At 37.5% G+C, this 27,201-nt stretch overlaps 1 protein-coding gene across 1 annotated transcript in view; it reads right to left on the bottom strand.

Annotated features, from left to right (window-relative positions):
- Positions 1-23,379, bottom strand: part of LOC127647273 (BTB/POZ domain-containing protein KCTD5-like) — a 29,331-nt gene extending 5,952 nt beyond the window's left edge. Inside the window, exons 1-5 of the mRNA XM_052131421.1 lie at positions 23,093-23,379; positions 15,533-15,641; positions 15,241-15,332; positions 10,997-11,092; positions 1,776-1,901 (exon numbers count right to left, since the gene is read on the bottom strand). Of these exons, the coding sequence (XP_051987381.1) occupies positions 1,776-1,901; positions 10,997-11,092; positions 15,241-15,332; positions 15,533-15,641; positions 23,093-23,314 (645 nt within the window). The 5' untranslated portion in view covers positions 23,315-23,379. The remainder of the gene's footprint in view (positions 1-1,775; positions 1,902-10,996; positions 11,093-15,240; positions 15,333-15,532; positions 15,642-23,092) is intronic.
- Positions 23,380-27,201: the final 3,822 nt, after the last annotated feature.

Here is a 27,201-nt window from a genome sequence, read left to right as displayed (position 1 = left end):
ATTTTCAATGCAAAATCAATAAAGCAAGAATATTCACTATTCCCTCAGCCCCGAGGTTTCCGATGTAATTGGATATCTATATCGTGAAGGAGGGAACAAAAATGTATTCACACACAATATATATTTTCCTGGATAACGAAATACCCGACGGGTAGAGAATGCACTGATGAAGCTTATTTGCCAGAAGAACTGTTGTAAAGCAATCCTTCAAAAAGTTGTACAACACATTTTAAAACTTTTTCCAGTTTCATTTGAACTTTTAGTTAAAATAAATAAAATATAAAGTTCAAAGTTTGAAATCAAGGTGTCTTGCTTTATTGTGCAAGCTTAACCCTAACCATGTTTACCGAAAATTATCCCATAATACCACGTAGTGTCCCACCAGCAGTAATACTGGTGTTCGTTGTTTTGTTTAGTTTTTTCGTTTAGGAGTCGAAATCAAGGTATCGAACATTTTTGAATGATACCCAGCCCTAACCTGTACTGCAATGTATATTTTAAAATAAAAAAATATTGTATTTTTTTGACAAAATACAAAACAATAATACTTGGCTTTTTTTTTTTTTTTAATAATCGAAGAAATAACAGTCAGGATAATCGATTATCAAAATAATCATTAGTTGCAGCATTAGTTATTAGCATCTCTGATAAAAATCTCAGTTCCGAAAATGCAGAAAGAGTTGTGAAGCTAAATTCTTAGTGTTTTTTTATTTATTATTATTACTGTCCTTTTCAGTGAATCTGTTTAAAATAATGATTCAACAATCCAGTTAAAATGTTAATGAAATTCTTTGTATAGTAAAAGTTAAAAAGGTAGGAATATAGCAGTTTATTAGTAACAAACAAACAAACAAACAAACATTGAAACGTTGTGGAAAGCATACCTTGGGTATTTTAACTAGATTTTCCCTGTATTGTTTTAAACACTTTGAATCTATGAGGAAACAATCACTGTCTATATTATGATTTTGATTCCTCTGATTGAAAAATAAAAATAGTATTTAAACTATTTTAAAGCAAATATATATAAATATCTTCAAAAGGTCATTTTTGTAGCTATATCGCCCAGCCCTGATTGAGAGGCCTTTGTTTATTTGAGCAGGCGTCTACGTGGACTACACAGGATGCGTAACACAATGCTTAAGTGATATAATTCCAGACAGTTTATTACTGTGCATGAATGTAGCACAAATCCCTCGACACATTCTCAACTTTTACTTTGTTGGAAAATGTCTGAAACAGATGATTTGCAGCATGTAACTTCTGGCTGCAGCAGCTGACAGAGGAATATTAAATATTTAGCAGGTTTCCACATCATTATATGGGAGAAAAAGATGGACTGAAGATATAATTCTAGAGCTGGCTAATAGGTAAGTATAGCCAGACAACATGCATCAAATTGAGTATTGGTGTCAGAGAGGGAAGGAGAGAGAGAGAGAGAGAGAGAGAGAGAGAGAGAGAGGAAGGAAGGAAGGAGAGAGAGAGAGCAGTCAGCAGAGACCTAATTAGCAGCTTAAGTGATATGTAAATGAAGCCTCACCAAGAAAAACTGAAAGGTGAAAAAAGAAAAAAACTACTTTTAACTCCTCAGTGTGCATGCAGGGAAACAAAACACTGAATCATGAACATATTTTGTATGGTTAATCAACTCTTTGAATACAGTTATACCAAGTGACTATTTCAAGAGCAGAGCTGTGGGATATTTTCTTATGATTTGTGCATAAATTAATATTTCTGTCTGTGCACAAAAGACTATAGGGTTCTGTCAGCCTCACCTTGGCTTTTTCACTGGGCTCGCTGTTTGTGCCATATGACTGATTGTGCAGCTCCTTGGAGACCACGCAGAGGAACTCTGCCTGATCCTCATTTCCGTAGTTGTACGAAGAGCCGATGCTAACCAACTAGCAGGAGAGAGGAAGGGAAAATACACAATGACGATATTTCCAAAGTTTACTGATTTGACTTCAAGTTGCTCATGAAATATAAACAAATCCACACAGTCCCTGTGATGCATTCAGTAGTTGGTAGTAATAATGTGTAACATACAAAACTATATGAACCAGAACCCAGTCCTGATAGATCAGTGAAGAGCACAGATAAGATTATTCAAATGTACTCTAATTGTATCTATATCATTTGGGGATGTAAAAGGATAAACAGTAGGGTTCAGAAGTCCACAGTGATAATCTACGATTCAAAATGCACTGTAATTAAACCTGGAAATACGCAGAAAAATGAAAAACAAATAATTGTTAAGACGTAAGATGAACACGAAATATTGAAGATTCTGCACTATTTCTAGACAACCAATGATTTCTCCATGAAGAAATTCATATAATTTTTTCAAATTCAACTTTTCACTCAAACAATTGTGCTGACAGGGAAGGGAATCGTAAGGAATTTTACGTTCTGGTTCCGACACCTCTTAACCATTCTGGTTCCAAGAACGATTATTTAAGTATTTTTGAGGAAGAAATATTTTGAAATGCCAAAAAAAAAAAAAAAAAAAAAGGAAGGAAGGAAGGAAAAAAAAAAGGTTGTGCTGTAGATTCAAAAGAACTGGCTCACAGTCATTTGATCAGAAATTGGGCTATACTGGTCACACTATATCTTTCACTCTGTAGATTCAGTTGCATAGTTGCAGTTCCCGTTCTCGTGCGGCGCCTGTGCTCCGCTAGTTCACGTCGGGGCAGTCTGGAGCCTTTTGTGAACCAGCCAGGCTTTTCCACTGACTTGAGAACCGAACGATGGCCTATGTGATAGTTTCATGTGACAACCTCACCTGCCCACAAACAAACAAAAACAAACAGGGCACATCACAGTGTTTGCTTACGGCTTTTATGCTTGTTTTGAGGACATATTTAAACAAAGGGATTAATGCAATCCATCGTTATTACATTGCTCAACAAGATTGTCAGAGATGACATATATACGCTAAAGACAACAGGGCTTGTAATTACATTATTTTGTATGAACTATGGCTTAACTTGCTAAGTTGTGTAAACTGTAACTGCGGAATTGTTAAACACTGGTTTTTACCATTGCATATCATATTATGTTTACGTCTTGACTGAGAATCCCAACGATTTATTTAACAAATCTACCGTATTTAGTGAGTAGCTGGTCAAAAATCCCCTTATTGGACAAAATAATGCACAAACCAAGATGACAACAATTTAAGAAAAGCTAACAAAGATGGCAAATATAATAAATGACTGAAATCAGCAGCAGAGGGCACCGGCTATTTGTTTATCTCGAGCGAGACTGACTGAATTCAATGCCCCAGTTAGTTAGCAGGCTGGTCGGGGTCAGAGTACAAAACATCGTTGCTATGTCAATCGCTTTTGTTTAGGTCCTTCTTACGGTCCCTGCACTACTTGAGTGTTTTTTCATTGGTTTATGATTTGGTCAATTGTCAGATTGAAGCCAACATGCATTGTTTTGTCTATCTACTCGTAGCCTTTTTTCCCCTTTGTGATCTCTACAGTTAATCTCATATCTCCGTAAAAACCATCTAACAAGTAGAGCGCTCGTTTCATCCGTGTTACCCAAATGCTTTTGATGTCTGAAATTGTGTTTTTTTTTAATTTTATTGATGTTATGGAGCAAAGAAGGTAGCTACTGCTGTTGTTTGGGAAAACTTTGGTGATGAAACCTTATTTAACCCTACACCCCCTAATCAGTTCCTGTCGGATCCTGGCAGATTTTGCAGGAAATTTCAAACATACGTAATTCCCAGTGCGTGTTGACGTCATATCCGTACACAGAGAAAATAAACTCTGGCTCCTGTAGAGCATGTGTAGCGTGAACCTGAAAGTTTGCCACAACGAACGAGAAAAATTACCATGGATCATTTAAAATGGAAAACCTCCAGGGAATTACCGGTTGTAAAAATCAAAGAAACTGACAAAGATGGCGACAACTCCGAGATCTGAAAGGATTTAAAAGTGATGGCCTTTTTCTTTGTTTTTGCTAGCGCACGTGTGTATTTTTCTTTATAAAGGCAATCATTTATATAAATAAATCCTTTAGTCCTAGGCTTGCCAAGGACATGTAAGTCTTGAAACGATGTTGACCCACTGGTTGGTAACAATGATGATCTATAAATCAGTTTTATTTGTTAACCGCTAGAGAGCCAAAAGTTACAGTGTAGTTTAAGTCTGAATATAGTATTACTTTTATGACATATGCAAAAAAGTTCCTTTACTTGTAAAGCTTATCAAAAGTAATCATAAGAGTAAAATGATCAATCAGAGATGGAGTGGGCCAAAAAAAATAAATAAAAAAAAATAAACCCATCAGAGGGCAAAATGACACCAGAAAAATAATATTAATAATTCTGCCCAGCTGAAATATTGTAAGATTTAAAAAAAGGTTACCAACATTAACATGTTTCTAAACTATAATTTTCAAAAAATACACTTTTAATGGTAGTGCATGCTTAACCAGTAAAAAACCATTTGCCATTATATACATTTACTGGTGAAATCAGACATTGCATTATCATTAGGATTATCAGGACAATCAAATATCAGGACCCTTCGCATTATATACATTATATTCAGCATACAGTTCATAAAGTACAATCATCAGATTCCCACTTGCGCTGAAAAGTCTCATCGTAGACTTTGTCTAGACATAAGCTCATTGTAAGACATGATGAGAAGAAACCATCTAAAACACGGCACACTTGGACCTCGGAGACATTTTGACATCCATGAAAGCTGCATAATTGATAAGATTGAAACTGAAATCGCGGTATAATGTTGCACACGTGTAATACAAATTATTGCGCTTCCTTTCTCTATTGCAATAGGTTTGACTGACATGGATGCACGCTCGTGGGCTCGGTAAAGTTGAATGGAGACTCGCTTGTTGTAAAGACAAACGGTTTTGCGACATGGAAATACTCGCCTGATTTTTAATTCATAACTTGGAAACATTGAATATAGCAGTAAAATGTAAGTTATGGAGAGTCATTAGAGCATGAAACAGCAAAAGCCCTCTTAACACACCTGATGCAGCAACCGCTCCACTAAAAACTTTATGCTTATTATGCCCTTTAAAGTTTTTATTGAGTGCTCTCGTGCGATGGGCATCTTGGGTCATGTTTTTTCCACTTCAACTTTTATCCGTTGTTTTTCAAACAAGTTATCATGCAACACATTTTTCACTGGGCTGTAAAGTCACTGACGGAGGTTCTCCAAACTTGCCGCAAATATCTAACTAATCGATAAAATCACCGATAAGTCGTCAATGATTTTCATTACTGGTAATTATTGATTTTATCGATTAGTTGTTGCAGCCCTAATCTAAAGGAAGAGCTCCATTGACTCCACTTGAATACTGATGCCACTGTCTCTCTCCACTTACTTCCAGGTAGTGCTTAGACTAAACTGCTAGATGCTCTTTAGATGCCGCTCACCACAGGTTGCTGAACCACATACACTTCCTTACACCTGCCACCGACTCTTTAAACCAAGTCGCTAGAAAACCAAACCCCCTTGCACCCTTGAAAATTATTCCTTTTCCCTAAACTACCTCACCACCTCCTGCAAAAGGAATATGCAAAAATAAAAGGAAAGCAATGTTTTAACATGGTATTCAAATAAATGCAAACTTCAAAAAACGTTTGCACAAGATGGCATAGAACTTGTCATTTTACTTTATCAGGTAGCATCACTCAATCAAAACATCACACGTAGCACTAAAAAAGTATCATATACATATCATATACATTTTGGACAGCATGACCGTTTTATATTACATAAAAAATTCCTTTTTTTTTTTTTTTAAATAATCTAATTAAATACTTAAATTAGGTATTTTAATTTTTTTTTATAGATTTGATGGACAATAGTGCCATCACAATTATGAAATTTGGCTGGCGATTAATTGTCAAACAAAATTGCGATTAGGACGATTAATTTCCCTTTTAGGGCTTTCACGATTAATTTTCATATAAATGGTTGTATTTCTTAAGGTGTATGTGTGCTTCATACACCTTAAGATATCATTTTTATATATTCAACTTCAAATGTAGAAATAAAATCGGGATATGTGATTTCCTTTAAGGCGTTAAAACTATATGAATTACAAAAATATTTTAATTTCAATAATTCTAAATACAAACATTTGGTCTCTTTTTGGTCACTTAAAAAAAAAAAAAATAATACAAAATACATTTTATTATATTTATATAATATTATATTAAGCGATAGAAAAATATTTCTGTTCTAATTTCTTATTTCTCCCTTATTTCTCATGAAGCAATACCTTTCAATTTCATAATTTTATCAATCCACAGAAATAGAGTGAGCATGCGTCTCCTCTGTGTCATTAATAATACGTGAATTAACCCGCTTTGACCAGAAACATTTGCCATTACACAATCGTTAAATTAAAGTGAAACGGGAGCACTTTGCGTTCCCAACCAAAGTTTTTCTTTGTTCACTTATATTTTTGCTGGAGTTTGGTGCGAACCTCTGCTGATGCACACGTGTTCTTTCTTTTGGACAGAAGCTGCTCGTTGCCATCCGCGGTGTGGCTAAGTGACTATCGGAGTTTAACTGAATGACACACAAATGCCCTGTTTATGGCATTTATATAAAAGCTTAAAATTCCTTATTTAGACATTTAAATGTCATTGCGATTTGAAGTGTACAATGAAGATCAAATAACCACGATCAGACTATTATTTAATAAATCGCAACACAAACTAAATGTCTGGAATCAGTGCAAAAAAAAAAAACGAAACAAAAAACAACTGCTTTGCATTAGAACACGATTCTAATGAAAAAAAATCTTGAAAAAATAGCCAAACTTATTCCACAGTGCTCTGGAATACTTGATTCTGGTTGGTCAATGATCATCCAGCGGTCTGATATTGCTCAGTAACAAAGGCACTTCTACGTATCAGACTGCTCATTTGGGTATTGAGAGTCATCTTTTCTCAGATCACGGATCACGGTGCCATCTCTACAAATAAGCTAATAAAATAATTTCAAAATCAACTTATTTTTTAATGTCCATTTATTAATTTCTAAGGCAAGTAGAATAATGAGCAGTCAGTCGGTCATTATGTACAAAATAAAACACAAACAGAACTAAATTCAAAGATGGTTTTTGGCTGTTCAGCGATTTATTTCTTCTCAAATAATTATATAATTTAAATTCAAATCAATCTTTTATCTCCATTTATTTACTTATTTGTTTAGTAGCTGCGCAATAAGCGGGATAATGTAGTCAGCTGCATGTTATTGCAAAATAAACCCCTTAAGGGTGATACAAGTCTTGATCACCCTGTTGGTGTTTATTTTTCGATAACAACTGGCTGACTGTCCATTATCCCTTACATATGGAACCGTATATCAGTTTGATTCTATATTAATGAGTGATATTATCGGCCGATGTTAGCCTTTCACAGACATATCGGTATCGGCGTGTATGCTTTCCGAAATGCGCAGATATTAAAACTTTTTTTCGAACATATAAAGAAAACAATGCTTGGGGTGATTTAGGATTGGTGTCATAACATATGATTGTCCAGCAGAACATGCTCCGACTCTATTATTTACAGAGCTGAGTTGACGTGTTTCTGCAGACGGTGACGAGTTAAGCGGTGCGTTGCATATTAGATTGTGAAATACATACTGGAAAGTTAATAAACAATGACCCCATCATTTTCCCTTTTCAATATAACATTAACCCTATCCCTGACAACCATGTCACTCATGTTTATCACATCTGTTTGCTGTGTTAGCCAGCTATAGTTGTCAGTGCAGTCAGTAATGTAGCAGATTGAAAGGTAAACATCAGAGCATCTTTTTGCAGCTCAACAGAAAATGGCACGGTGGTGGATTGTGTCTGTTAAGTGTTGATTTCACGCTAAGTTGTTACCTAGTTGGTGAGACACAATGCTAGAAAGTAAATAAACAACATTCATCTTTTACTCTCCATGACAACAAGCTTATAGCTAATCTCGTAGTTACTTTCATTGCTTGTCAGCTGATTGAAGCTAATGTGTAAAACATGTATTCAGTGTTCATTTCTAGAATTTGTTGACAATGCATAATAATAATAATGTCAAATATTCTTTGATAAAATATTTAAGAAAGCAGCCTTCTGGGTACCTTTGCATAGTTACATCAGTGCATAATCCACATAGAAAAGGTCAGTTTTCATTCCAGCAAAAAAACATTTACTATATCAGCTAGGGTTGTGCCGATGGACGATATCATCGTCCATCGTGATGGCTGACCAACATCACGATGTAGAGCCACCATCATGATGCCACGCCCCCTTTTGCGAGTCTTGCTAGTGTGCCTCACTAATCCTAGTCTCTTCTATAGTTAACCTAAAAACTTTACAGGGATTGCTCTGTAAATTAAATTGAGAATATAACTAATGCATATATGCTATTTTAAATACTGTAGTGTATGCCAGAGACGTGACGTGTTAGTCTGTGAAAATACCGTGTCAGGCAGGCTACACAAATACTGATCTTGACATTGTTAGCTTCTTGTCTTTTTTTTACATATCTTACACTGTACATTTAGATAAAAATATTTTATGTTGTAGGCTACAAGAAAATAGCCTTTATTAATTATTTATTAGTAGTTGTAGTGTCTCAGAAAATCTTGCTCATTGTCACATAGCTCTTGTATACACTGAAGCGGCAGTTTAAAATAAACCCAGACCAGCGAACGTCAAATAACTTTTGTCTGGTTAATACTTTTAAAGAAAAATTTCCTTGGCCATAAATCCATAATGTCAAATCAAATGAAAGAAACAAGGTGAATATGAATAACACACATTTATTAAAACATAGAAGAACAACAAATAAAGAACAAGAAAACGGGAACAACACTCAGACCGAAACTCGGCATTAACATTTCACTTATAATTAGCAGCACAATTAACTTCAGCACAGGCTACAAAATAAATTATGTTATTGAAATATTGTAAAGCGGTCATATGAACTACACAAATGAACGCTTAAAAAATAATATGCAAAATCGAATAGCTCCGCAACGGATGGCGAAAAATGCGTGAAGTCTAATATCTTTCACCGTAGACCATGTTTAAATTTCGATGTTTCTGGCCAGAAATACCAACATATTCACTTTATCTGGTTTTAATAAGCTGCGGATTGGAGTAACTACACTACCCGCTGGGCTGAAGACCCGCTCTGATGGAGTACTGGTAGCACATATGCACAGATATTTCCGTGCTAATCTTGCCATGAACGGAAACCTCTTGTCGTCCGTTTTCCACCAAGTCAGCGGGTCCTCTTCCCCATCAGTGGCCATTTCCTGCAGGTACATGGTCATTTCTGCCTCGACCTTTTGCTCATCAGTGAGTAAAATAACGAAATTATAGTTTTTAAGTGGAAAATAGTAGAAGACCCGTATATGTAAAGAGATATATTAAAATAAAAAGTGCACAACTCTTCTTAAGTGAAAGCTAAAAAAAAAATGCTTCACGTGCCGTGCAACCTACTGATAAAGCGCCGACGAGTCATTAGTTGGGTTAGTAAAATAACGAAATTATAATTTTTCATATAATTTTTGAAAATTAAATGACGATATCATCGTCCATCGCGATGTTTTACTGTCAACATAGTCAACATCGCCCAACCCTAATATCGGCCACCATATCGGTAATCGGTAAATTTCCCCCACTCTAAAGTCGGTATCGGTCTCAAAAATCCCATATCGGTCGGGCTCTAGTCGTGATGTGGTTACTTTGCAAACGAAATCAACCAACTAGGGTCCCTTTACACAGGATGTTTTTTGTTTTTTTTTGTGCATATGTCTGTGCTGCTTTTTAATGTATTCTCTATGTGAACATGGGCTAGACTGACGTCTTTTGACTTTGTCTTATGCATGAGAGCAACTTTTTAAGAAGCCTAGTCAACTGAAAAGTACTTAAACTTTAAAATACGAGTCTCAAAAACACCTGCATTCCATTCATTGAGCTGTATAGCTTTTCTTATAAGCAAGAATGGGTTCAGTCTGAACGGCCCCTTACACTGCGTTTAAACAAGAAATTACTGACACGTCAAAATGAAAATCACTCATTCAATTTAATAAAAATGTCTACACTGAAAGCATCCATCTCACAGTTTGCAGAGTAGACCATGGTTATACATTTAAACTGTCCAGCCTCAGTGTACATTAATCATAATAGTGCATACTTCATATAGTTTTTTTTTTGTTTGTTTTTTTTACTTCAAGTAGTTTGTAAAGAATCTATAAAGCACATTTGCACCTAGCAAATTCATTTTGAAATGCACATTAACAGAAACTGAAGAACTAAAAACCAATCACCAACCACAAACCAACATTGCGTCCATTGCAGTTTCTACATATGGCACTTTACATTAAAGGCAAACGTACATTATAGGGAATGGCTGGCATTCGCTGGCATGTCCAAATAAGGCAAGACTTGAGTGCACATACACCTTAGTTACTGCATGGGGAAAACCCTCTTATACCACACGATTAATTCACTGACCAACATCACCTCTCCTCCACAAAGAGCAAACAAAAACGTTCACCAAAAAGTTGTTCTTTGAATTTACACTGGATTTGATCTCAGATCTTGAAACCTGCCAGGCTTGGTTTATGTCCTCCCATTCAAACATCAATTGTAGAAAAACACAGGTTTGCCAGCTGGCTTTAGCGTAGTAAAATAAGCATCCCCAAATTTGAATCGATAAATAACATCCGAGACCACAGAGAGCAGTACAAGTACCTAGTTTAGATCATTGCTTGTCAGAAGCCTATAAATTCACTGTTTTAGATCACCCAGGTCAAACCTTGGTATTCAAAGGACAGCTTGACAGTTGTTAGGCTCCCCAACAAACAACTGTAATATTGCCCCTATAAGATTTTTCAACACCATTCAATACTACTGTTTACTGTTAAAATTTTACCCTAAAATGCTTTCAACCAATAGCATGACCCCAATTCCCTCTTAAGTTTCTAATTACCTGTTCAAACTTCCAGCCATCTGACATGGTAGAGACCATCTGTGTCAGTTCCTCCTCTTGACACTGCAGGACTCTGTAGACGTGCTTCACAGGGAGCTGAGGGAAGATAAGAAATGTATGAGGACATGTATAAAAATTACTATATGAAGAGACATGGTATACCTCTTATTAAAGTTAGTTCTCTAGTTTAATTGTGAAATGATTCAGTATTTTCCTTTGATCCATAAATGTAATAGTATCGCTGAAGTTGCTGAGAAGCCAGATTTCAGAGAACACACTTGACATGGGATACAGCAAAAGCATTTGAGTGAACCTGGAATTACTTTGTAAGACAAACCCATGCATAAGACAGGTCTGTAAAAAATCCCATTTAATATTTAATTTTGAATCAATGGTACTCATTCATGAAACAGAACAAATCTCTACGTACATTTTCTGTAAAACCATTCTTAAATTCAAATAAATGCAACAACTTCCAGTGCCTAAAAGGTGTCGCACACCGGACGTGTCTGGCGGACTACATGCCGCATGCTATAATTCGAAACCATTGTTTTCTATGAAGGTACGCACACTGCCACCACCCCTCGTCGTCTGTCAGCGACTCCCAGCTACATCTTAAGAGGCTCAAAACTGCACTATAGAGTGCAACTCGCATGGTTTCCATTAAATTTGACCCAAATCATTTTCAAAAGCCATAGAATATTTACTCTAGCCATCACTGTGGGATATATTGTGTATATGCATCTTTCATATAACATACACAATGGATTTTCAGACTGTCATTTCAAGTTTGTCTTTTTTGGTATGACAGCTTGAATGAAACCTATTTATAAAGAGAAATTGCATAAACATAGTTCAGTTTATAATCGTTCAGTTTGCGCAGTTACAGTAGTTTCATACACTAACCTGCAAACTCGTCAACGTCACTTTTATCCCAATTTGGAATGCCCAATTACCACTACTTAGTAGGTTATAGTGGTAATGCAGTTACTCACCTCAATATGGGTGAAGGAGGACAAGTCTCAGTTGCCTCCGCTTCCGAGAATTTTATCACATGGCTTGTTGTGTATGACATAGCGGAGACTAACAGCATGTGGAGGCTCATGCTACTCTCCGCAATCCACGAACAACTTACTGTGCACCCCATTGAGAGCTTTGAGAGCAAGGAGTTTACCCCATGTGACTCTACCCTCCCTAGCAACTGGGCCAATTTGGTCACTTAGGAGACCTGGCTGAGTCACTCAGCACACCCTGGATTTTTTTACTCACGACTCCAGGGGTGGTAGTCAGCATCAATACTCGCTGAGCTACCCAGGCCCCCACTTTGTTCATTATTGAAGTACACAAAACTTCATAAGTTGTGTGGTGACTAGATCCACAACTCTGGACTGCCACCTGTAGCACATCGTGTCCTGTCCAACCTGGGACATGGCGCGGCGCTTCTCGTCCAGTGTGCAACTGCCTTAAAGATTTTTTTACAAACTATTTACAGAGAAAGTAATTCTGAATAAGGCCCAAAGCGCATCCTTGTAAAGGAATATTTGTTTCACATGAGAGTGATGGCTTGCATGAAATAATATAATGGTTTTGAGTGGTGATGGCTGATATAATGCACATATGTTTATAAGGGATGAGAATTACAATAGACCTCCCAATTTAATATTACAAAAATATTTAGTTACAGATTCAATATGTATTACGATTTTATGTTACCATATGTTAAGTTGAATTAACCCCATTTTCTTAGAGAGAAGCATTTATTAAAGAGCAGTTGTGTCACTCAGTTATACAGAATTTGCAGGTTAATTGTGGGGATATGTAAAACTACCAGTTTTCATAACTTGACAAGTCGGAGCGTTGTCTAAACTATTAGTCTGCTAGTCTGTGTTAAACATTTATATTTAGTCTGCATTATGTCCCCCCCCCCAATCAGATGTGTTTAATGGGTAAATATAGACCATATATCAGCCCTTTAACAGGGTAAATTGATATCAAGCTAATAAATTAACCATTTATGGCACGGAACTATAAAAAGTAAGAAACAAGAAAGGTTCGATACAGAGTAGCGCAAATCCGCTCATGTGTATCCCGGACTGAGAATGATGCGCCTCAATGTAACCGGAGCACTTGGAGTCAACATGGCAATCCTCACTCCACATTCAAAAGAGCATAGCCTTGCTCTTCAGGGGGCGCAACCTGTAGGTCACGGCATCCAACAGTTTGACAAGCCTTTTTTACTGCAACTATTTATTAAGTAATTGTCAGACAGCACATTTATTATCATTATTGAAATCAATTACAAAGACAAAAACTACAGTGAAAAATTTTTGTTAACTAATTTACAAACAAAAACTTAATGTGTACTACCAAATGAACGAAAAATAAAATTAGACAAAATAATGGTACTTTAGTTTTCTCTTTTCAACCATTGTTGGATGATCAGATTTAAATAAACTTAATTCCAATTTCACCTTCATCCTGGCTGGAACCTCATTTAGTTGACCTCAAACAAAACTTCAGAATATATTTAATTCCAGGTGTTGGCCATCTGACAAAAGACCCATGGGATTCCAGTTGGGCTGCAACTAATTATTATTTTGATAATCGATTAATCTAACGATTATTCAGCAAGTATTGCCAAGATTAATCATTAGCTCTTAACCAATTATTCAACTTGTGCCTGACTTAAAAGGTTGTATTAAACATGCTTACTAACAATAAATAGGAAAAAGTAACATTACTGAATTGAACTTTAATACAAAGTATTTTTTCCCTTTAATTCAGTGAAAGAAATTCACTGCAAAACAATCCTATTGTTATCAAGTGTTTGTCTTTTTTTTCCATTTAAAATTGTCTAAAAATCCCTAAAACAAGATATATTTACTTGAGAAGCAACATAAGATATTTAGACTTTAAAAGAATGTATCTTAAATATAAGTGTATGTTTTTTCACTTGGGTATACTGCGAGTGCAGTAAAGTCAAATTATACTTCTATTCAAGATCTATTCTCTAAAAGCCTTGGTAAATCTTGGCATGCCCAAACTGTCATAGGGCCTCAATGACTGACAGATGAAAACACCCCCATTTCACAATCTCAAACCTGCGGATACAACAGTTGCCTTTTGCCCTCTAGTGACAATCATGTTTGATTTTTCATTTGCTCATTATGGATAATTGGTAGGGAGAAGATATGCACAGATTGCGATGTTAGAGCATTTACCTGCCCTGTGTTCAGGCTATCAGTGCAGCACAACAATCACCAAAGGAAGCAGGAAAATTGTCGACAAGTTTAATGCAAGTAGGAAAAACTGCAACATCTCTGTAATCATGCATGGATACATGTAATAAATATGTGTTTGTATGCCATTTAAAACTAGCGTATCAGTTTAATTTGACCCAACTTTGCCATGCGTGACTCCCTCCCTCTCTGCGCACCTGCTGTACATGTGATGGAGGGAGAGAGTGCGCACTCTTATTCAAGTGGCAATCTGTTCGCTGATGAAGTTTGTTAGAGGTGAATACTATTTGATATACAGTAGATATACATAACTTGCTCGGGCTTTATAGAAACAGGAAAAATCCCAGATTTTAAATAAATAATTACATGTGTAGGACGTTTGCATTGCAGGTATGTACATGTAGATTTCAGATATAAAATCAGTGATTGAAAGACTAATGTTTATGCACTGAAATTAGTTGATTTCCTATTAAGTCAATAGGGACGTTGGAATGTTTGGGCATTGCAATATGGCAGTGCAGTGGCTTCACTGATATGATGTCATGAGCAATCCAGCTCTCTCTCTCTCCATCTATATATATATCAGTGGTTTGTAAAAAAAACAGCAGTGCTTTGATGGCTGTCACAGTGGTACATCAAAGGACAAAACAAAAAGAAAGCCCAAAAATTCTCTGAGAGAAAACCTGTTTGTTTGTAATTTGGCACAAATATAGCTTCCTAGTTCGATGTATCATTGTATTAGCATATTTATCTAAAATTTGATAAAATAAAAAAATATATATTTTTTCATCAGGGAGACGATTTAAAAATTGTCTCAAGAATCACAATTTATAACTGAATAATTTTCTCCCATCCCTCATTTACTGTATACAGTATATGATACAATAATTTATGAGATATACATTAGATTGCTGAAAACTTGTGCATTATTTACTACATTTTTACCCAAATAATGGAAAACTTGCTATCGGTGGATAGAATTTTGACAATCAGATTTTTACTTACCTGAGCCGTCTTACAATCCTTCTCCCTGATTTTGTCTTTCACAAGTTTAATCAATGACGTGATATTGTAGAATTCAGCCTCTTCCAGCACACCTGAGGAACATCATAAAGAAAGACTAAACGCTTTATCAAAATACATGTGTCGCAGACATCAGAGCTTCATGACAAAAAGAACAAGTTCACCATAAATACAAGTTTTAACTGAACTTAGGAGCGGAGCAGGGAGAAAAGGGAACAAATCAAACTGCAAGTCCAGGCATATCTTAAAGTTTCCTATCGCATTCTCTGCATACCTTCTTCTGCCAACCCCCTGTTCAGCACCAGCTTCCCATGTCTCAGGTAGTTGAGCACTGGACCAAAATAAGTGGGATCTCGGTCTATCAAATAAGCACCTGTTTCATCCTAGATGAGAAAAGAATATTTAGAGCGTCGGCATTACTATCAAAGTGGAATTAAATTATATTTCTGCATAATAAACATTGCTTATTCTGCTGAAATTGTTAAATCTGGCTGTAATGATTCGGCACCTCATCTGATAGCTGGTATGGCTTATTCAGATAATGGGAAAAAGTCTTTCAGAAATAAACCGTGTCTGTCAGGTACCAAAGAGTCAAGTCAAGTCATTGTTATTTGTATAGTACTTTTCATAATACACCTTGTTTCAAAGCATCTTTACAGAAAATGATACTGTAATGTATTAAAAGCTCTCATTGTGAGGCTTAAATGAATAACGCAATTGAAATCATGCCTTAAAAATAATTGTCTCAGCTAAGACTAGGTGTGGCTGACATTTACCATACATGCTGCAAAGCCCATAGGGACCCTGATCCATCTCCAGCACAACATCATTACCATGGATCAATATTAGGGTCAGAAAGTGTTCTTTATTCTACAATGTTCAGGCACAAATTAAAACTCAGCAAGTACAATTTTACATGTCACGTAATTTCTAACTCACAATGAAAGCTTGTTTATTTAGAATGATTATTTTTGACTGGGCCGAGGAACAGAAGAAATTTGTCTTTTTACCGGCTTTCAACTGTCCTTACCCTAATAAATGATGCATATACTGACCTTTAAAAGTTTCAAATCATGCAGGCAATCGTATTTCTTCATAGGTCACAAGAAGAAAACTGGTGGATTTATTAAAAACCTGAATAACACTTGTATGACCTGATAATGGTTAAAATTTGTTGATAACAACATGTACTGTCATTCAAAATTGATTGGAATAACTGGTTGCCAATTCTATTCTAGAACAATTCGTGCCAATTAATGGTTTCCTGAGTATTATACATGTAAATGTATTTGTTTACTAACTAGCTGACTGGTTAAAACATTCAGAAAATAACCAACAATAGCTCAAGAACAAACCAAAAAAAAATGTCCCTGCTAAATATAGATACATGTTTTAACAGATAAACACCAGTAACACCATTGTAATGGTTTTAACAGATAAACACCAGTAAGGCCGTTGTAATGGTTTTAACAGATAAACGGCTGTAAGGCCGTTATAATGGTTTTAACAGATAAACACCAGTCAGGCCGTTGTAATGGTTTTAACAGATAAACACCAGTAAGGCCGTTATAATGGTTTTAACAGAGAAACACCAGTAAGGCCGTTGTAATGGTTTTAACAGATAAACACCAGTAAGGCCGTTGTAATGGTTTTAACAGATAAACACGAGTAAGGCCGTTGTAATGGTTTTAACAGATAAACACCAGTAAGGCCGTTGTAATGGTTTTAACAGATAAACGCCAGTAAGGCCGTTATAATGGTTTTAACAGAGAAACACCAGTAAGGCCGTTTTAATGGTTTTAACAGATAAACACCAGTAAGGCCGTTGTAATGGTTTTAACAGATAAACACCAGTAAGGCCGTTGTAATGGTTTTAACAGATAAACACCAGTAAGGCTGTTGTAATGGTTTTAACAGATAAACACCTGTAAGGCCGTTGTAATGGTTTTAACAGATAAACACCTGTAAGGCCGTTGTAATGGTTTTAAAAGATAAACACCAGTAAGGCCGTTGTAATGGTTTTAACAGATAAACACCAGTAAGGCCGTTGTAATGGTTTTAACAGATAAACACCAGTAAGGCCGTTGTAATGGTTTTAACAGATAAACGCCAGTAAGGTTTTAACAGATAAACACCAGTAAGGCCGTTGTAATGGTTTTAACAGATAAACACCAGTAAGGCCGTTGTAATGGTTTTAACAGATAAACACCAGTAAGGCCGTTGTAATGGTTTTAACAGATAAACACCTGTAAGGCCGTTGTAATGGTTTTAACAGATAAACACCTGTAAGGCCGTTGTAATGGTTTTAACAGATAAACACCAGTAAGGCCGTTGTAATGGTTTTAACAGATAAACACCAGTAAGGCCGTTGTAATGGTTTTAACAGATAAACACCAGTAAGGTGTTGTAACAGATAAACACCAGTAAGGCCGTTGTAATGGTTTTAACAGATAAACACCAGTAAGGCCGTTTAATGGTTTTAACAGATAAACACCAGTAAGGCCGTTGTAATGGTTTTAACAGATAAACACCAGTAAGACCGTTGTAATGGTTTTAACAGATAAACACCAGTAAGACCGTTTAATGGTTTTAACAGATAAACACCAGTAAGGCCGTTGTAATGGTTTTAAAAGATAAACACCAGTAAGGCCGTTTAATGGTTTTAACAGATAAACACCAGTAAGGCCGTTGTAATGGTTTTAACAGATAAACACCAGTAAGACCGTTTAATGGTTTTAACAGATAAACACCAGTAAGGCCGTTGTAATGGTTTTAACAGATAAACGCCAGTAACGTTTTAACAGATAAACACCAGTAAGGCCGTTGTAATGGTTTTAACAGATAAACGCCAGTAAGGTTTTAACAGATAAACACCAATAAGGCCGTTGTAATGGTTTTAACAGATAAACACCAGTAAGGCCGTTGTAATGGTTTTAAAAGATAAACACCAGTAAGGCCGTTGTAATGGTTTTAACAGATAAACGCCAGTAAGGTTTTAACAGATAAACACCAGTAAGGCCGTTGTAATGGTTTTAACAGATAAACGCCAGTAAGGTTTTAACAGATAAACGCCAGTAAGGCCGTTGTAATGGTTTTAACAGATAAACGCCAGTAAGGTTTTAACAGATAAACACCAGTAAGGCCGTTTAATGGTTTTAACAGATAAACACCAGTAAGGCCGTTGTAATGGTTTTAACAGATAAACGCCAGTAAGGCCGTTGTAATGGTTTTAACAGATAAACACCAGTAAGGCCGTTGTAATGGTTTTAACAGATAAACACCAGTAAGACCGTTTAATGGTTTTAACAGATAAACACCAGTAAGACCGTTTAATGGTTTTAACAGATAAACACCAGTAAGGCCGTTGTAATGGTTTTAACAGATAAACACCAGTAAGGCCGTTGTAATGGTTTTAACAGATAAACACCAGTAAGGCCGTTGTAATGGTTTTAACAGATAAACACCAGTAAGGCCGTTGTAATGGTTTTAACAGATAAACACCAGTAAGGCCGTTGTAATGGTTTTAACAGATAAACACCAGTAAGGCCGTTGTAATGGTTTTAAAAGATAAACACCTGTAAGGCCGTTGTAATGGTTTTAACAGATAAACACCTGTAAGGCCGTTGTAATGGTTTTAAAAGATAAACACCAGTAAGGCCGTTGTAATGGTTTTAACAGATAAACACCAGTAAGGCCGTTGTAATGGTTTTAACAGATAAACGCCAGTAAGGTTTTAACAGATAAACACCAGTAAGGCCGTTGTAATGGTTTTAACAGATAAACACCAGTAAGGCCGTTGTAATGGTTTTAACAGATAAACACCTGTAAGGCCGTTGTAATGGTTTTAACAGATAAACACCTGTAAGGCCGTTGTAATGGTTTTAAAAGATAAACACCAGTAAGGCCGTTGTAATGGTTTTAACAGATAAACACCAGTAAGGCCGTTGTAATGGTTTTAACAGATAAACGCCAGTAAGGTTTTAACAGATAAACACCAGTAAGGCCGTTGTAATGGTTTTAACAGATAAACACCAGTAAGGCCGTTGTAATGGTTTTAACAGATAAACACCTGTAAGGCCGTTGTAATGGTTTTAACAGATAAACACCTGTAAGGCCGTTGTAATGGTTTTAAAAGATAAACACCAGTAAGGCCGTTGTAATGGTTTTAACAGATAAACACCAGTAAGGCCGTTGTAATGGTTTTAACAGATAAACACCAGTAAGGCCGTTGTAATGGTTTTAACAGATAAACGCCAGTAAGATTTTAACAGATAAACACCAGTAAGGCCGTTGTAATGGTTTTAACAGATAAACACCAGTAAGACCGTTTAATGGTTTTAACAGATAAACACCAGTAAGGCCGTTGTAATGGTTTTAACAGATAAACACCAGTAAGACCGTTTAATGGTTTTAACAGATAAACAGCAGTAAGGCCGTTGTAATGGTTTTAAAAGATAAACACCAGTAAGACCGTTGTAATGGTTTTAACAAATAAACAGCAGTAAGGCCGTTTAATGGTTTTAACAGATAAACACCAGTAAGGCCGTTGTAATGGTTTTAACAAATAAACACCAGTAAGACCGTTTAATGGTTTTAACAGATAAACACCAGTAAGGCCGTTGTAATGGTTTTAACAGATAAACGCCAGTAAGGTTTTAACAGATAAACACCAGTAAGGCCGTTGTAATGGTTTTAACAGATAAACGCCAGTAAGGTTTTAACAGATAAACACCAATAAGGCTGTTGTAATGGTTTTAACAGATAAACACCAGTAAGGCCGTTGTAATGGTTTTAAAAGATAAACACCAGTAAGGCCGTTGTAATGGTTTTAACAGATAAACGCCAGTAAGGTTTTAACAGATAAACACCAGTAAGGCCGTTGTAATGGTTTTAACAGATAAACGCCAGTAAGGTTTTAACAGATAAACACCAGTAAGGCCGTTGTAATGGTTTTAACAGATAAACGCCAGTAAGGTTTTAACAGATAAACACCAGTAAGGCCGTTTAATGGTTTTAACAGATAAACACCAGTAAGGCCGTTGTAATGGTTTTAACCGATAAACACCAGTAAGACCGTTTAATGGTTTTAACAGATAAACACCAGTAAGGCCGTTGTAATGGTTTTAACAGATAAACACCAGTAAGACCGTTTAATGGTTTTAACAGATAAACACCAGTAAGGCCGTTGTAATGGTTTTAACAGATAAACGCCAGTAAGGTTTTAACAGATAAACACCAGTAAGGCCGTTGTAATGGTTTTAACAGAAAAACGCCAGTAAGGTTTTAACAGATAAACACCAGTAAGGCCGTTTAATGGTTTTAACAGATAAACACCAGTAAGGCCGTTGTAATGGTTTTAACAGATAAACACCAGTAAGACCATTTAATGGTTTTAACAGATAAACACCAGTAAGGCCGTTGTAATGGTTTTAACAGATAAACACCAGTAAGGCCGTTGTAATGGTTTTAACAGATAAACACCAGTAAGGCCGTTGTAATGGTTTTAACAGATAAACACCTGTAAGGCCGTTGTAATGGTTTTAAAAGATAAACACCAGTAAGGCCGTTGTAATGGTTTTAACAGATAAACACCAGTAAGGCCGTTGTAATGGTTTTAACAGATAAACGCCAGTAAGGTTTTAACAGATAAACACCAGTAAGGCCGTTGTAATGGTTTTAACAGATAAACGCCAGTAAGGTTTTAACAGATAAACACCAATAAGGCTGTTGTAATGGTTTTAACAGATAAACACCAGTAAGGCCGTTGTAATGGTTTTAACAGATAAACGCCAGTAAGGTTTTAACAGATAAACACCAGTAAGGCCGTTGTAATGGTTTTAACAGATAAACACCAGTAAGGCCGTTGTAATGGTTTTAACAGATAAACACCAGTAAGGCCGTTGTAATGGTTTTAACAGATAAACACCTGTAAGGCCGTTGTAATGGTTTTAACAGATAAACACCTGTAAGGCCGTTGTAATGGTTTTAAAAGATAAACACCAGTAAGGCCGTTGTAATGGTTTTAACAGATAAACACCAGTAAGGCCGTTGTAATGGTTTTAACAGATAAACACCAGTAAGGCCGTTGTAATGGTTTTAACAGATAAACGCCAGTAAGGTTTTAACAGATAAACACCAGTAAGGCCGTTGTAATGGTTTTAACAGATAAACACCAGTAAGACCGTTTAATGGTTTTAACAGATAAACACCAGTAAGGCCGTTGTAATGGTTTTAACAGATAAACACCAGTAAGACCGTTTAATGGTTTTAACAGATAAACACCAGTAAGGCCGTTGTAATGGTTTTAAAAGATAAACACCAGTAAGGCCGTTTAATGGTTTTAACAGATAAACACCAGTAAGGCCGTTGTAATGGTTTTAACAGATAAACACCAGTAAGACCGTTTAATGGTTTTAACAGATAAACACCAGTAAGGCCGTTGTAATGGTTTTAACAGATAAACGCCAGTAAGGTTTTAACAGATAAACACCAGTAAGGCCGTTGTAATGGTTTTAACAGATAAACACCAGTAAGGTCGTTGTAATGGATTTAACACGATAAGGCCGTTGTAATGGTTTTAACAGATAAACACCAGTAAGGCCGTTGTAATGGTTTTAACAGATAAACGCCAGTAAGGTTTTAACAGATAAACACCAGTAAGGCCGTTGTAATGGTTTTAACAGATAAACGCCAGTAAGGTTTTAACAGATAAACACCAGTAAGGCCGTTTAATGGTTTTAACAGATAAACACCAGTAAGGCCGTTGTAATGGTTTTAACAGATAAACACCAGTAAGGCCGTTGTAATGGTTTTAACAGATAAACACCAGTAAGGCCGTTGTAATGGTTTTAACAGATAAACACCAGTAAGGCCGTTTAATGGTTTTAACAGATAAACACCAGTAAGGCCGTTGTAATGGTTTTAACAGATAAACACCAGTAAGGCCGTTTAATGGTTTTAACAGATAAACACCAGTAAGGCCGTTGTAATGGTTTTAACAGATAAACACCAGTAAGGCCGTTGTAATGGTTTTAACAGATAAACACCAGTAAGACCGTTTAATGGTTTTAACAGATAAACACCAGTAAGGCCGTTGTAATGGTTTTAACAGATAAACACCAGTAAGGCCGTTGTAATGGTTTTAACAGATAAACACCAGTAAGACCGTTTAATGGTTTTAACAGATAAACACCAGTAAGGCCGTTGTAATGGTTTTAACAGATAAACACCAGTAAGGCCGTTGTAATGGTTTTAACAGATAAACACCAGTAAGGCCGTTGTAATGGTTTTAACAGATAAACACCAGTAAGGCTGTTGTAATGTTTTTAACAGATAAACACCAGTAAGGCCGTTGTAATGGTTTTAACAGATAAACACCAGTAAGACCGTTTAATGGTTTTAACAGATAAACACCAGTAAGGCCGTTGTAATGGTTTTAACAGATAAACACCAGTGGATTTCGGAAGTTCCTCAGCAGCTGACATGTACAAATGTTGCCTCATATTTCAACATTACAGACTTAAACTTGTTAAGAGAGCTTTTAAAATAATAAAAACAGGCTCTTTAACTACATTTGACAGTCAAGAACAAACTTCCATTAGTGAAAAGGCTTAAATTAGTCAGTTATTAGTAAGGCTAAGCTAGTATGCAGGGCTCCATTCACGTTTACTTTCCCAGCTAGCCTGCGAGCTAAAATATAAAGATACACCACTATAGCGGAATCAAACAGAGCAATTTTTCGAGCATTTTGAGCTGCAAGGACTCACTTTAACCCAAAATAATCGACAACACACTTTATTTTCATTCTCATGTAAATGAACAGCGGTGTAAATACCTTGTCAGAGTCGAGGTCGGGGTCGGCCTGGCACAGTCGGTACAGGAAGGATTTCGGGTCTCTGCACAGCGTCTGTCTCGTCGTGAGAAAGTACGTGCCGCCAACGTTCAGGCGAACCCATTTGGACAATCCGCTCCCAGACGGCTGCATAATCTCTCCGGGAAAAAGAGCGGGACACCTCCGACCATTCGAGCCGCTCGGGTCAGGGCTCTTCTCCGCCATCCCTCCTCTGCTCTCCCCGCTGCCTGACTGACTGATGATGATGGAACTGAGCGAGAGCAGGAAGTGTGCGGAGTTAGAGAGCTATTGTGCCCTCCCATTCCATCCGATTACACAGGCTCTGTCTCAAAACATAGTGAGCTGCCTTCCTAGACAGCAATTTGGGCATCAATGGCGCGTGCGGCATTGTATGGCATACAGCGATGCCCAAAATGCTCTCTAGGTAGGCAGCGTGGTTTTGTTACACAGCCAGAGTGAATTAAGTGTGTTACCATAAAAAAAAAAAATGGATTGAAAAGAGTTTCATTGTTTATAGGAAGCAGTGACCCAAATGAGGCAGGTCCATTTACAGAACAAATAAAAAATTAATGTACACCAATCAGCCACAACATTAAAACCACCTGCCTAATATTGTGTAGGTCCCCCTCGTGCCGCCAAAACAGCGCCAACAGTATTCTGAGATGATATTCTTACCACAATTGTACAGAGATGTTATCTGAGTTACTGTATACTTTGTCAGTTCAAACCAGTCTTGCCATTCTCTGTTGGCCTCTTTTGTCAAATCAAGGTTTTCCACTTATAAATAATGGCTAAGATTAAGTTTTTACTTTCATTTCATGATTTTGAGAAAGTGATGTATGCATCTGTTTCATCACGTCTCTCGACTATTGTAACTCACTGTACACAAGTTAGTCAGTCCTCCTTGTCAGGACTGCAAATGGTCCAGAACACTGCTGCTAGACCAGTACTTGCAAACGAGATCATAACACCCCAATATTGGCCTCTCTGCACTGGCTACCGATCCATTACATTTATTGTTTGTTTTTAAATCCTTAAATGGTCTTGCACCTTCTTATCTTTCAGACCTTTTGCACTTGCACATGCCATCTAGATCCCTCAGGTCCTCAGATCAGATAATCTTGACTGTTCCAAGGTCCAGACTTGTGACCGTGCCTATAGACACATTAGAACAGCTCCTATCTGGTGTCTTTTAAATCTTTGTTAAAAACGTCTTGGTTATGTACGTAACCTTGGTTTCCTGAGACGAAGGGAATGAGACATTGCGTTTACTAATGCATATAGGAAGTGCCTTCATACACAACCTATTTGACACCTCTTTACAATAACGGCAATATTCTAATATTGGCTATGGCGTTTGAGCCTCGCCTGTTTTGGCACGAAACTGACCGCTCGTTTTCGGCATGAACTGACCGCTATAAAACAGGTGCACAGACACCATTTCCTCAGAATTTTGACTTAGAACAAGGAGCGCATTGCTCGTGCCTCGAGAACTCAGAGTCTTGTGATGCGGCTAGCATTCGCAATGTCTCATTCCCTTCGTCTCAGGGAACCGTACGTACGTTTCCTAGAGAGGAAACATGGTGGGGTAGTCTTATGGGATGGCTACCAATGCCGCAGTGAGTGATCCTCATGATGGCCAGGAGGAGAGCATTTATGATGAATATATGAGCTATAGCCATATAGTATGAATTACTCCTTATGAACCCGCCCGGGAAGGGAGTTTATTTATAATGAAATGCTTGTGACTTATATAATTATAACAGCCTGAATGTAGGCAGTTGTGTAATTGATGCGGAGCCCATACTTAAAAGGGGCATAAGTATATATATATATATATATATATATATATATATATATATATATATATGGTCAATGAATAGCAAGTGCTCTAAACAGAGAGGACTTGTGAAGAGAGAGACATTACGTCTAGGTTGTAAAACTTTGCGAAAGTGTTTGCTAGGACCATCTGCAAAACATATATCATGTAAGGACACACCATTCGTCCATGCCCATGAGGAGGCCATGCCTCTAGTTGAGTGTGCTCTAACACCAATTGGGCAAGTCTGACCCTGCGATTCATAAGCCAGGGTAATTGCATCGACAATCCAGTGAGAAAGTCTTTGCTTGGAGATGGACATTCCTTCAACTAAAGTTAAGTCCCAAGTCGGGACTGTAGCCTGATGAGGTGTGTTTAATCATCTTGCTCCTTTAAGGAACTTTATGATTAAACATACGCATACACTTTGAGCATTGATGGGGTGAGTCCTGCGTCTAATCGCTCTTGAATAAATATTACAATTTCATATATGGGGCAGTTTACTGGGTCATTGCCTTGTAAGAGAAACCAATCAGCGAACACCTTCCATTTTGGTGCGTAGAGGGGTCTAGTGAACGGTGCTCTGGCTCGTAAAATGGTGTTCATGACTGAACACGTCAGTTCTGGTGCGTGTAGTGTGCTCCGTTCAGGGGCCACACATGCAGGTTTCACAGCTGGGGCAGGAGATGCCAGATTGTGCCTTGCGCCTGAGAGAGGAGATCCCTCCTCAGTGGTATTTCCCATGGTGTGCTGTACAGCATCTCCATCCTTTCCGGACACCATGGCTGGTTGGCCATTTCGGTGCAACTAATAGAATCTTTCCTTGTCCTCTCAGACTTTGCATACAGCAAAGTGGATCATGCATATTGGAGGAAACGCATATTTGCTTTTCACCAACAATTTGTGTGCCATTGCATCCCTTCCCAATGGGGCTTGGGACTTTGAATAACAGAGGGGACAGTGGGCATTTGCCACTGAGGCAAATAGATTGATTTCTGCTTTGCCGAATATTTACCAAATCCTCAGTATAGTTTGAGGATGAAGTCTCCATTCGCCTGGTATTACCCCTTAGCATGACAGTAGACCGGCACCGTAATTCAGGCAGCCTGGGACAAATGTCACTCTCAGGGAGAGATGATGCTCGCTCCATAGGAGGGGGTGACACGTCATTCTCGACAGTGTGGTGAATGAATTCCACCTTGGCTGTTTATATATATCCCACAACTGTCATGTTGACTGAGCAAACCAGGACATGACAGCTTACTATTTCTGACTGAAAGCCTTTAAGGCTAGAATTACAGCAAATAGCTCTAGGCGGTTTATGTGCCACGCCCTCCTCGCACCTGTCCAGGTGCAAAAAAGATGGGCGTATGATATAGTGATGCGCATGCGTCATTGGCGCTAAGCACATCACGGCACACGGTGCTTCAGCCAACACTGAATAGGTCTCATGTGTAAGAGACCCAATGGAATGACGGATGCCACCGCCACAAATCCCAATGCTTTCTAAAACAAGTTTCAGTGGAAATGTTCTCCCCAGTTTGAACTGAGATGGACACTGTAAAATGGCTGAAGCCGTAAAACTGTGCTGGCATAACAAATTTGGCAGTAACAGCAAATTGTCGAAGTTCAAGATGCACATGCCGCTCTGTCTTAGACTTTGAATTGATACACTGTTCCCTCGAACGCGAATCTCAAAAACATCCTGAGATGTCGTACAATTTGGATATGAAAGTACGCATCCTTCAGATCTATCAACGCAAACCAATCATGTGGGCGTACATGCAAAAAGATCCTTTTCTGAGTAATAATTCTGAATAGGCGCCTTATAAGTGCGCAATTTAAATGTCTCAGATCCAAGACTGGCCGACGACCACCGTCTTTCTTTGGAACAAGGAATAGGCCTCATGTGTAAGAGACCCAATGGAATGACGGTGTGACAATTTTGTGCTTGACAATTTGGCACAATCTCTATCGCGTTTTTCACGATGAGAGGTGCATTTCGGCTCGTAACACCGGCGCGTCATCGGACAAAACCGTGGAAGACAGAACGGTGTTGAAACAGGGTGGCCGGTGTGCATGGATGCTATTCTGAGATGCGGGTATGCGCTATTTTGGCGGCATGAGGGGGACCTACACAATATTAGGCAGGTGGTTTTAATGTTGTGGCTGATCGGTGTATGAAAGTGCGTTGACAGTGCTGGCTGGGTAGGAACGGATCACAAGTCATTTTGATTATGAAATCAGATTACAAAAATCAAGTACTTGTAAT

Source organism: Xyrauchen texanus, chromosome 8, assembly GCF_025860055.1.
Source record: "Xyrauchen texanus isolate HMW12.3.18 chromosome 8, RBS_HiC_50CHRs, whole genome shotgun sequence".
Classification (NCBI taxonomy): Eukaryota; Metazoa; Chordata; class Actinopteri; order Cypriniformes; family Catostomidae; genus Xyrauchen; species Xyrauchen texanus.
This window is presented reverse-complemented; position numbering and strand designations above follow the sequence as displayed.